Genomic DNA, 12,897 nt, shown 5'->3' with positions numbered 1-12,897 from the left:
AAGAAAGGTGGGCCTCGAACGGTGACCCATACCCTGGTGGGCAATGCTGAGAACTGGGGTTAGGGCTGGAAGGGCAGAGGTAGAGGGTAGCTCCCAGGCTGGTCTGAGCCCCAAGGGAAGGGCTTGTATCCCTCAGAACCCCCTTCCTGAACAGATTCCTGATCTTCTCTCCTCCTTTCACACCGAGGCTCTTGCTCCCCAGTGCTTTCATGGTCCCCCACTTGGAAGTAACTTGTGGTCTCAACGCTTTGAAGTTGGAAATCTTCCTAGCACCCGTAGGAAGATCAAGGCCAAAGGCAACTTCAAGGCCAGACTCTGCGACAAACCCAAGGCTGAGACATGCCTCATGGCGACACTGAGCCTTCCGGGACCCCTGCCCCTTATCAGTGCACACCAGGGTCTGGGGGGCATGAGGGACGTGTGGCTACAGAAGTCCTTGCTTCGATCGTCACTGCCCTTATCCTGGACGCAGCACCAAGTAAAAAAGCAAATGAAGTATTTGAGGCTTGGCTCCTTTTCTCTTAGAGGGTGAAGAGAGAGCAGGGTGCGGCTCTGTACCCCAAGGTCCAGAACGAGAGCTAGAGGCCAATCAGCAACTCCTCCACAAAGCAAGGCCCAGAATTCCCATCCAGTGACAGACATGAGGCATCCTGTCCAGGGACTCCCCTGGCATCTCTGATCTCGGGGTGGGAGAATAAGTCTCATGTTACAGATGAGGAAACTGAGTCTGAACGAGGAGACATGGCTTGCCTAAGATCATGTGGCAGTGAGCAGAAGTCTGGGACACATTACCACGACTGCTGAGCCCTGCGGGTCTCCCCAGTCCCCAGGCCCAGAGGAGGAGCTGGGCTGGCAGCAGAATGACATCTAATGGGCACAAGATTTACAGCAGGAGACACAGCAGAAGAGTGGACCCAGCCCTTCTCCAGATGAAGTGGGTCTCTCCCTTCCTCTGCAAGGGGCCAAGGTCACCTAAAAAGGAAATATCCAATAAGCCACACCCATCTGAAAAAGTTTGGTATTTCTTAATTGTAATGGGTTGAACATTGGTATGTCTTCCTGGAACCTGTGAATATGACTTTATTTGGAAAAAAGGGTCTTGGTAGATGTAAGTACGTTAAAGATTTTTAGTTGAGATCATCCTGGATTATCCAGATGGGGCCTAAATCCAATGACAAGTGTTATTACAAGAGACAAGAGAAGACAAATGAGGAGAAGGCCATGTGGAGACAGAGGCAGAGGCTGGTGTGATGCAGCCACAAGCCAGGAAGAGGCAAGGAAGGATTCTCACCTAGAACCTTCAGGGAGAGCACAGCCCTGCTGACACCTTGATTTTGGACTTATGGCCTCCAGAACTGGGAGAGAATCCATTTCTGTTGCTTTAGGCCACTCAGGTTGTGGTAATTTGTTGCAGCAGCAGCCCTAGGAAACTAACACACGAGTCAAATGAAGATACATAAATTCTGTATATTTATGAATCCATTCTTGCACAGCTGAGCCAGGAGATGCGTACAAGCGGGCTCACAGCAGCACTGTGGTAACAGCTGACGACCTAAGTGTCCATTAACAGTCAGATGGGTAGACTGCAAGCTCTGACATTCCAACTCCGCGCCACACAACGGATGCATTTCACAGGGTAGAGCGAGAACAAGTCTCAAAAGGATATATGCAGCACAATTCCATTCCAACAGAAACTTCAGAAACAGGGCAAAAGGAAATACATTGTTTAAGGATGCATGTGTATGTGGTAAAACTCTAAAAAACAAACAAAGAATTCTCCCAAGTCTGGGCAGTGGTTTCCAACCTTGACTGAGCAACAGTTCCCATTCCAGAGCTTTTAAAAAAGATCTGATGCCAGGGTCTCCATTCCAGACTGGTGAAACCAGCATCTTTGGGGTGCAGTCATGGGAGGCATGGGTTTTTTTTTTAAGCTTTCTGAGTGGGCAGGGTAGGGGGTTCTCATGTCGGGCCAGGGTTGAGAGCTGCTGTTGTCTAGGATAGGAGAAGGGATGCTTCTGTTTTGTGCCGAGTGGTGGTTATGTGGGTGTCACCTTAGAGTTATTCTTTAAATCACAGAGATGTTTTTTTGTTCTTTTGTTTTTTTGTTGTTTTTTTTTTTGCGGTACGCGGGCCTCTCACTGTTGTGGCCTCTCTCGTTGCGGAGCACAGGCTCCGGACGCGCAGGCTCAATGGCCACGGCTCTCAGGCCCAGCCGCTCTGCGGCATGTGGGATCTTCCCGGACCGGGGCATGAACCCGTGTCCCCTGCATCAGCAGGCAGACTCTCAACCACTGCGCCACCAGGGAAGCCCCACAGAGATGTTTTATGCACTCTGTATGTTTCATATATTTCACGGTTTTTTAAAGTGAAAGATCTAACATCTTCACTTAAATGAGTAGTCAAATACATAGAGACAGATGACAGAATGGTGGCAACTGGGGCTGGGAGGGGTGGGGGAGGGGGAGTTGGTGTTTAATGGGGAGAGTTTCAGTTTGGGAAGATGAGAAAGTTCTGGAGATGGATGGTAGTGATGGCTGCACGACAGTGTGAATGTCCTTACTGCCACTGAACTGTACACTTAAAAATGGTTAAGATGGTAAATTTTATTAGGTGTATTTTACCACAATTTTTTTTTAAAACCTAACATTTTCTCTCAGCTAGAATTGGGCCAGAAACAGCCAAATATAAAGACCACATACTGAACTCAGCAGAAACCACGGTCCATGATAAACATTTTCTTTCTCAGCAAATCCTGAAAACGATACTATGAGGGTAGGTACTTTTATTATCTCAGGTCCAGAGAGGTGAAGTCATTTGCCCAACACCACACAGCAAGTGGCCTTAGGATGTGATCTTAAGTTTGTCCAACTACAGAGGATCTTACACTGTGGCCTTCTGCGTGTTGAGCACTGACCTCACTCTCCTCGGGCCTGACTGCAGCCCATCCGCTCTCCAACCCCCACTGCTTTCCAGCGGGAACAGAAGGACTATTGGTAGTGGAGCCCCAGGCAATGCAGGGTCCTGGAGAAATAAGAGGGCAAAGGTGCCAGAAGCTTGATGGGTGGGTCCCTGGGCCTGGCACCTGGGAGGTAGAGACAATGCAGGTGGAGGTGCAGGGGCAGCTGGGCAGCCTGGGCGGGGGTCAGGTGGAGGCGGCGGAGGAGGGCTTCATCCAGGACCTGGGGTGGGAGAGACATGTCAGCATTCAGCCAGGTGAGCTCTAAGCAAAATGGGAGTGAGGCAAGTACTTCCTCCTCCCTCTGCGTCCGTGTTCTGCATGCCTCTCTACACGTACACACGTACACACTCAAACACACACACTACGGGCAGAGACCAGCTAGGGGGTCACCGAATCAGTTTCCTGGGCATTCAGCGAAACTGCATTCCCCAGCCCCTCCTACAGGTTGGTGAGGCCGTGCGATTGAGCCCCACCGAATGCCACAGGAGTGTGAGCATGTATCCCGCTTCCAGATCTGGCCCGAGAAAACCTCTCCCGTGAACCTGCCCTGTCTCCTCCTCCGCTGGCTGGATAGCAACAGCCTGGGTCCCTGAGTGACCCATGCTTGGAGCAAGCCCATCTCTACCCTACCGCCATTAATTGGACTTAACACGGAAGGAGGTTATTGTGTTAAGGCTCTGGTACTTGAGGTTATTCTGTTAGAGCAGACAGAGTTACCCAAATAGACACACACAACCTCTTTTACCCCTTATACCAAAAAGAATGGCAGACTTAGAAGGGCCTTTAGAAATCAGCCAGTTCGACTTCCTTATTGAACAGATGGGCAGAAAGAGACCCAAGAGAGGGGGTTTCATTTGCTCAGGGCCACAGAGCAAGACAGGGCCACAGGGAGCTATGGAAGCCCAAGCTGCATAGCTAATGTCTGGAGATGCTCTCCACCCCCACCCCCAGCCCACCCCAAAAGGTAGCCGGCAGGTGGGCTTGGGTACCTGTCTTTGGGGCCTGGTGCTCTCAGCAGGCAGCAGAAAGCGCTGGCCCAGAACAGTGGCCACGCGGGCAGAGTACATGTGGTCCCCGAGCAGAGGGCAGAGCTGTAGTGCCATGTGCGCCTGTAGCTGGCTGGGAAACGCTAGAAGACAAGAGAGACAGGACAGATGGCAGGCAGCGGCTCTTTCTGTCCACCCGGTATTGCCCCTCCCCTTTCCTCTGGGGAGATGCCACCCCCATTCTCAGATGGTGTGGTTTCAGAGAGGTGAATGCTACCACCCCTGCCAGTGGAGAGGGGCGCATGACCAGGTCGGGACCATCAGAGCTGTCAGTCCACCGGCCCTGCAGGATTCGTCCATGAAGAGGGGCAACCCTGAATTTACTGGGAAGCTACTGGGAATGAAGAACACTCTTTCCCGCTGGGGGGTGAGCCTGGGGCTGCTGGAGCGCCTGCCATCTCTGCCCCCACGGGGAGAGCCTGTGGGAGGAAGAAGCCAGCAGGCAGGAGGTGAAAAGAAAGTGAGAAACAGCTTCTTGATGATGTCCTCCAAGCCTCCGGATGCAGCCAGGTCTGAACTTTTGAGTTACTTGAGCCAATAACTTCCCTTTTAGATTACACCAATTTGAACTGGTTTCGGGGAAACTTAAATGGTACAAAATTGTTCACATAAGTAAACTTATTAATCCTCCTGACAACCCTATAAGGTGGGTTCTATCATCATTCCCACCTTATAGACAGGAAAACCGAAGCTCAAAAAGAAGTGACTGGCCCACCGTAAGCTGGGATTCAAACCCAGGAGCTGTCCTATGCTTTCACGTCTGGCAATATGCTGGACTGGATAATCTAAAAATCCACTTCTTACAAACCACTTAGAAACACTGGAAAACTTTAATGATCATCCTTCTAAATACACAGCTGGGCACAGAGGAAAGTAAGGTCCCCCAGACGAAGATGCAAAAGGAAAACAAATCCAGAGCACAGGGAAGCCAACGTTTCACCTATTCCAGGGTACTGCCAATCTTGGGATGCAGGGGGCTTGGGTTTAAGTAGCTACAAGGGGCCAGGGGTGAGGTCTTGGTGCCCAAATGAAATCAGAGAGGCTACATCTTCATTGACAGGATGGACCAGGAGAAAAAGCCAGCCGCCAAGGAAGGGAGACGAGAACCTTAGGTCTGGATGAGGGGAAGAAAAAAGAATTCACAACCATGAACTGCTGCTATGAACTGAGCTGCTCTCACACAGGTTTGGGGCTCTAATACCACGTGCATGAACTGTGAACTTCCAACTGAAACATTAATATTTAGGTCCTGAAGCAGTGACATGGGGCACTCAGCAGAAGCAAAGGCAGAACCTCTCCTGAAGTCACCACCTCCAATGAGGCAATAAAGGATCTCCACTGATAAAAGCCCAGCTCAACCTGAATTCACAATCCTGAATCACAGAAGAAGGAGACAATCCACCAAGGGGAGAGAGTCTGCAGGAAACACAACAGGGTTAGACCCTCAGAATCTCAGACAATGGAATTATAGAAACACAACATAAATATGTTTTAAATGACTAAAGACAAAAAAGAACAAGTAATATGAGAAAAAACCAGATACCTTATTTTTTGGAAGGCCATTTGTATTTGTAAAAGAACCAACTAAAAAAAAAAACCAACTAGAACTTCTAGAAGTGAAAAATACAATCAATGGGTAGGTTAAACTGGCAGGTTAGATCCAGCGGAAGAGAAAATTACTCAACTGGAAGGTAGATCTAAAGATTACCCAGAAAGCAGCAGAGATAAAGACATGAAAAATGTGAAAGAAAAGTTGAGACACAGCAGTAGAATGAGAAAGTCAAACGTCTATCAGGCATTCAAAAGGAAGGATGCAAGAGGCACATTTGAAAAGAGAACTTTCCGAGATGGATGAAAGAGATTAATCCTCAGACTCAGGAAACACAGTGAATCCCAAGCAAGATAAATAAAACTAAGCCCACAAACCTGGAATCACCATAGTGAAACTACAGAACATCAAAGGTAAAGAGAAGACGTTGAGATCGATAACTAAGAGAAAAAACAGGTGAGCTGCAGAGGGGTGACCATCAGACTGATAGGAGAAGCACTGCCCCTCCAGGTGGAGCTGGTCACATACATCCTTACAGTCCATCAAATGCTCCCCAGGCTGCCACTAAAACTACCACCACCCTCCCACCTCCTGCCTCCTCCAGCCAAATACCATTTGTCAAGTCTGGCTGGGGCTCCAGACCCACCTGTCAGTGGCTGCAGCTGGACCAGGGCACAGCCAGAGCCCATGGCCACCACACGGAAGTAGCTGAGGGTCCTCTTGACACCTTCCAAGATGTCCTTTCGGGATGGGGACTTCACTGGAACTACCTGTGGTGGCAGCCCCCAAGAATGAACAAGCTTCACACACACCTGGGAACTACCCGCAGACTCTCCTTGCTCCCAACAGACTGAGGACAGGGCCACAGTATAGGCAGTCGTCACTCGCCTGTATTAGGGGTCTGGAGGGCCAGTCACCCCACGTCTATACCCTGTAGGGGTAATATGTCTGGAAGGACCCCTCCTCCTCCCCACCTAGACCCTGACTCACAAGATCGACCCCATCAGTGTGTTCCAGTTTCAGAGCTGCTTGGATCTTCCCCTCAGAAGTAGCTGGGATCCCATCAGTGACAGCACTGAGAAAGAGGCAAGAGGAAGTCACGCAGCGGCTTTTGCTGGGACCTGTCCATTGCCCTGGGAGCCTCCCAGCCCCTCTCACCAGTAGGTGACTGTGGGTCTCCTGGCTCTCTGCGAGTGAGTGAAGAACTTCTGGAGGTGGCTTGCTGTCTGGGGACAACTGGACAGGAGTACAAGCCCAGAGGTTTCCCTGGAGGAAGGAGACAAATCACAAAAGTTAAAATCCCCTGGGCTCACCCACACAGAAAGGAGACCCCGGACTTTCCTGGCATTCCAGTGGTTAAGACTCTGCACTTCCAGTGCTGGAGGTGTGGGTTCAATACCTGGTTGGGGAACTAAGATCCTGTATGCCGCTTGGCACAGCCAAAAAAAAAAAAAAGAGAGACCCCTAGAAAGGAACACCTGACCTGCCTAAGACCAAACAGTAACATCAGGACTATGATGCAGACCTCCTCTTGAGAAACAAGTAAGTCTTCCCCGTGTTTGATAAGAGTACATTGCTTAAATGTGTTCCTCATTTTGCTCTGGCTCCCAGGGAGCTCAGAGCCAAACATCATAACAATTACCACCAACTGTTGAGTGTCTACCATGTGCTAGGCACTGTACTAGGAACTTTATATATATTAGCTATTAAATAATTAAATTCCCCACAAGCAAGCCCATGAGTTTGTGGAACTGCAGAAACATTTCATCTCAAGCACCATCTCTAATAGATGGCAATTAGAGGAAAGAATATCACAGATCAGTTGACAATACCTGCCATGAATACGGAATTAGAGAAGTGACTGCACACTGAGCATAGATATTATTAGCTCTATTTTATGATTAAAGAAACTGAGGCTCAGTGATAGCTAAGATCACAGTTTATGCATAAGGATTTGAACCCAGATCTATCCACTTCCTCCTCCTTTTCCTTGTATCCTACCTCTGTGATCGCAAACCAGCCCAAGGAAAATGCCTCAGTTTATTCCCAAGTAGTTATGCCCCCACCGCAGATGGATGCCTGTCCTTCTACCTTCCTCTCACCCCCACCACTTACTTCCCAGATGCTCGGACAACCTGGAGCTCCCGCTCCCCGAGCCCCAGGGACTGGCTCAGCTCCGGGAGCACTGAGAGCAACGTCAGCTCTCCTGGTTTTCCTGGGGGAAATAAAAGGAAGAGTACAAGTTGCTCCCAGAGGCAACTTTATCCCACCTTTCCTTTCTCTTCACTATTTCGTCCCCTCAGAGACATCAAAACCCCTTTCATTGCATCTCTTTCCCCTGCCCATACCTGTCACTGGCAGGCCCAGTGGCTTGTTCAATGTCACCAGAGGTCCTGAAACGTATAATACATAAACATCATCAACAGCAAATGCAGTTTACAAAGCACTTTCTCAATTCATATTACCGTGTGGTCCCAGTACAACGCTCATACATGAGTTATCAGCCTGAACTCTCTGAACCTTGCATATGCTAAGCTGGCTGCCTGCCACGTCAGGGCCTTTGCGCTTGCTGTTTCCTCTCTCTCAGATTTTCACGTGGCTGCTTCCTTCATATCATCGTGGCTCAAATGTCACCATCACAAAGAGGCCCGAGTCTCCAATCTAATGTCTGCTCCCTTCCTGCAGTTCCTCATCATGGCTGTTTTATTCATAGCACTGATCACTAGTAAGTACCTTTTTCATTTATTTTCTGGTTAATCAATTTCTCCCGCTGAAATGTTGGCTCCCTGAAGGCAGAAACCACATTTATTTTGTTCAGCACTATATAGCCATGTCTAGAACAGTGCCTGGAACATAACCTATGCTCAATAAATAGCTGAGAAAATTTAAAAATCACCGGAGACTGAGGCTCCGAGAAATGATTCTCCTAAAGCCACACGGCAAGCTGATTACAGAGCCTACATATGGCTCCGAAGCCTGTGTTCTGCCCCTCAATAAACATTTTATTACAGCAATTTCCTTTACAGAGAGCCTACTAGTGCAAAGCTCTCTAGTTATTTACACTTTCCCACCCCACAGCCCTATCCCCATGATGCTGAGGCAGAGAGATTATGTGTCTTGTCCCAGCTCCTATGGCTAGTGGGAGGCAGAAGCAGGATTTGATCCCACAGGCTTTAGTAGGGAACCCAGCCAGATGCTCGGAAGGCTCAGGTGAAGACTCCTCCCCTTCTGGGTCTCCCTGCAGCTGTCCCTCCCACCCCTCACCTTTCTGATCCACCACAGCTGCCCTCAGCACATCAACCAGCTCCTCCCTACTGACGTTCTCTGGCCGCAGCAGCCCCGAGAAAGGCTGGTCATCCAGGGGCCCCGACCGTTTGCTGGAGCCTCGACGTTGCTGCTGATGCCTGGAAAAGGTTAGGTAAGCAACAGGAGAATCATTGCCGCCCATTCTTGTCTCCACACACCTCTTCCTAAATGCTGCGGCTTCCTACTAATGCTTCACAAAGCCTAGGTTGAGTTTCCCGAAATGTTAGGTTCGACTGGCCCCACTGTACAGAAGAGAGAACTGAGGCTCAGAGAGGTCTTCTGACCAGTTTAGGATCACACAGCAGAGGTGGATTAGAACCCATATCTGCCTAACTCCAGATACCGCACACACCCTCCCCCGGCCCCAACCTCCCTCCTACACAAAGGAGGGCGGGGGTTTCTAATCACCGGGCCTCGGTGCCAAAGCTTGAGGCTGTGCGCGCTGCGCGGACCCCCGGACCCCGCCGCCAGCCACCCCAGACCTGGCCCAAAACACGACAGCCGCCCATCTCCGGAGCGAGGACAGTGCGCATGTGTCCGGAAGGGCTCCCCGGAGATGCCCCACAGCGCGCCGATTGGTCAGATTGACTGTCAATCGGAATAGCGAGGCTCAGATCTGTGAGAAGGCGGAGTTTTGCCTTTGTCCGGGAACGAGGTGAAGAAATTCTCGTCTGTGCTTTTAGGGAAAGCGAGTCACGGAGCAGAGGAGGAATTTACTGGGGGTCAGAGGACCTGTCTTAGGACAAAGCCAGGTTTTGTGATCATCATTGCAATTCTTAGGAGCCTTCTGACCTCAAAAAAAAAAAAAAAAAACCCGCCAGGGCTTCCTTGGTGGCGCAGTGGTTGAGAGTCCGCCTGCCGATGCAGGGGACACGGGTTCGTGCCCCCCGGGAAGATCCCACATGCCGCGGAGCGGCTGGGCCCCTGAGCCATGGCCGCTGAGCCTGCGCGTCCGGAGCCTGTGCTCCGCAACGGGAGAGGCCACAACAGTGAGAGGCCCGCGTACCGCAAAAACACAAAACAAAGCGAAAAACCGCCATTGCGCACAATTTTGTAAGGCAAATAGGAAAAGAAAAAAAAAAAATCCACACTCGTTGGTACAGTGAACTTGCTCTGAAGAACACAGCCTGGTGCAAAATCCAAAAGGAAAAAAGGCCAGAGGCAGAAAGACGTTCACTGCACCACTATTTATAACAGCAAACCCAAAACAAATCTCAAAACCGGAAACAAATTGTCCTTTGATTAGTTCTATAAAGGAAATAAATCTTATTAATCACCCATTCATCATTTTTTGAATGCTAACTCTACGCAAGGCCTTGGCATCTGTGAACTGCAAACAGATTAACAAGACTCGGCCCCAACCACAAGAAGTTCACCTTTAAGACCACAGCAGCACAACCCACCTTGGCGAAAAGCTGTGGAGATGCTGAGAGAGCGAAGAGTGAGGAGCCCAGGAGCCAGCTGAAATCTGAGAAAGCTCCCCAGCAGGGGTTGTGATTGACAGACTGTGAAGAACTCAGAAATTCACCAGGGGGGAAAGGTGTGGGTGGGAGGAGAGGGCGCGGGCAACAGGAAAAAGAAGGTAAGTGCAAAAAAAGCAAAAAGCAAAATGGGCTCTATCTTGTAATTACAACTATGGAAAAGTTACATGCAACCTGTGTATTATTTTGTTTACTAAGAGCACTATAACTTTCAATTCATTGTTTGCATTAGTGAAAGACTGCGGGTAAACCAACATCTGTCAACAGAGGAATGGCTAAATTAATTGTAGCACATACATATGCAGCCATTAATTGAAGAATGTGTGGGGGTCTACATGTGGTAATGTGAATCGATCTCCAGAATATATTAAATCGAAAAACAACAAAGTGAAGAACAGTGTGACTAGAATATGCATATACGTGCATGCGTGTGGTTTACATATATTTATTATATTTAAATATTTCTGCATTTCTGAAAGGACATACACAAATGAGATGTTGATTGCTTCCAGAAAAGGAATCAGAAGTGAGAACGTGAATAATTATTTTTACCCTTTAGAACTGCTTAAATTTTTAACCTCATTGATATATCTCTTCTTCAGACACACATGGAGCCCTAGTTTAAAAATATAAGCCAGACCCCCCCCCCAAAAAAAAAAGGGACTTCCCTGGTGGTCCAGTGGTTAAGACTGGTGCTTCTCGGTGCTTTGTGACCGCCTGGAGGGGTGGGATAGGGAGGGTGGGAGGGAGGGAGACGCAAGAGGGAAGAGATATGGGAACATATGTGTATGTATAACTGATTCACTTTGTTATAAAGCAGAAACAAAAAATAAAATAAAATAAATTACTCATCAAAAAAAAAAAAAAAAAAAGACTTGTGCTTCTACTGCAGGGGGTGTGGGTTTGATCCCTGGTTGGGGAACTAAGATCCTGCATGCTGCATGGTGCGGCCAAAAAAAAAAACTAAGCCAGATATAAAAGACTATGGTTCATAAAAATTTTTTTAAATAATGAAAATAAGTAGAAATAAAATTTTTAAAAGACTGTGATTTTAGTTACATGACATTTTAGAAAAGTCGGTGGTTGACAAGGGCTGGAGTGGTTGAGGGAATGAGAATCGACTAGAAAGGGGAAGAAGGGAAATTTTTGGTGTACTGGAACTAGTGGTTACATATCTGTATAAATTTGCCAAACCTTATTGAACTATATACCTTAAAAGGGTAGATTTTATTGTATGTAAATTATACCTCAGTAAACTTAATGGGTTTTAATTCAAAGGTTTAAATAGTCAATTTAAAAAGATATATATATTTACTTATTTGGTCTTGCTGGGTCTTAGTTGCAGCATGCAGGATTTTTAGTTGCAGCATGTGGGATCCAGTTCCCTGACCAGGGATCTAACCCAGGCCCCCTGCATTGGGAGCGTGGAGTCTTAACCTCTGGACCAACCAGGGAAGTCCCAAAAGTCAATTTTTAAATGTGCACAAATTCAGACAGGACTGGCAAGAAATTTAGCAAGAATGCAAGTAATTTTATCTTGTTTTGGGCTTGGACATTACTGTGCTGTGTCCTAAGGCCCCACGGTATTTTGGAACCTCTCTTCTGAAAGGTGCGTTCATAATTTGCAGCTTGAGCAAAGATGGAAAGGCGGAGGCCGAGGGGCAGGACACAGCCTACCTTACCGACAGCAGACTTCACCACTGGCCACGCTTGGCCCCAGGAAGGGCCATTCCCCCACTTGGACTGGCCCCTGGCCCTGCCAAGGCTTGAGCTCCCTTGCTCTTTGGAGTTTTCCCTCCACACGCCCCAGCCTCAGCAAAGCCTGCCCTCTCCTGTTCACTGCCCACAGCTGGTGTGACTCCATTAATCTCCAAGCTTCCAGAAGAAAAGGAAGAAACCTAATTATCCCTCGGCTGGGAGGGCTCAGTGCCAAGAGACAGTGATCAGCCACTCAAGACTCACATGTGAAACTCAGAATATCAGGAGGACGGCAAGTTGGGACAAATTCCAAGTTTCAACCACCCCAGCCCGACTCAGTGTATGACTAACTTCACTAGAAGAGCAGGTAGGCCACAGCCTCAGCAAGAGTTGAATGGGAATAGCTTCTGTGCTGACGTAAACATCATGCCTTCATACCAGAAGGCCTACCCCATGGACCCAGGACAGCACTGAGCCAGGCCTCCAACCATAGCTGCAAGAGCAGGAAAGCCCAGAATGGAAATGTTCCTTGCTAGCTCTGGCAGCTCCTTCCACACATGGCTGTAGGGTATGGGTCAGCTGCCAGAAATAACCCTCCAGACTTTAACTTTGGTAACATAGGCCTTTGTCTTAGTATTTAATAAACCCAAGTAGCCTTTATAATTAGTCAGAAATGACACATATTTGAATCTGAGAGGCACAGACCAAAGCACAGTCTCCTACAAACCTAGCCTTTCATGCTTGTCTTGTTTGAGTTGCTTGATATTGAAAAACGCCAGCTCACACTGATGAACTAATACTTTGTGGCTACCTAACGGCTCATTTCGAAATCCTAAGATTAAGAGTTCTGAACACGAA

General features: G+C 48.5%; 1 protein-coding gene across 3 annotated transcripts; it reads right to left on the bottom strand.

Annotated features, from left to right (window-relative positions):
- Window positions 1–2,626: 2,626 nt before the first annotated feature.
- On the bottom strand, window positions 2,627–12,205 carry RPUSD3 (RNA pseudouridine synthase D3; the record flags this gene model as incomplete). 3 transcript variants are annotated; one of them, XM_082848100.1, is made up of 9 exons in its annotated part: window positions 2,627–3,179; window positions 3,949–4,088; window positions 6,201–6,324; window positions 6,545–6,629; window positions 6,713–6,820; window positions 7,670–7,769; window positions 7,903–7,947; window positions 8,819–8,958; window positions 12,024–12,205. In XM_082848100.1, the coding sequence occupies 9 exons, from the start codon at window positions 12,203–12,205 to the stop codon at window positions 2,988–2,990; spliced, it is 1,116 nt and encodes a 371-aa protein (XP_082704226.1). In that variant the 3' UTR covers window positions 2,627–2,987. The 3 variants fall into 3 exon arrangements, with proteins under 3 accessions (XP_082704226.1, XP_082704224.1, XP_082704225.1); XM_082848098.1 differs by lacking the exon at window positions 12,024–12,205 and adding an exon at window positions 9,269–9,393; XM_082848099.1 differs by lacking the exons at window positions 3,949–4,088; window positions 12,024–12,205 and adding an exon at window positions 9,269–9,369 and having other exon boundaries at window positions 3,085–3,179.
- Window positions 12,206–12,897: the final 692 nt, after the last annotated feature.

The sequence above is a fragment of the Leucopleurus acutus genome (assembly GCF_964270905.1).
Source record: "Leucopleurus acutus genome assembly, chromosome: 10".
NCBI lineage: Eukaryota > Metazoa > Chordata > Mammalia > Artiodactyla > Delphinidae > Leucopleurus > Leucopleurus acutus.
Note: the sequence above shows the minus strand (reverse complement) of the source record. Positions and strands in the feature narration are given on the sequence as shown.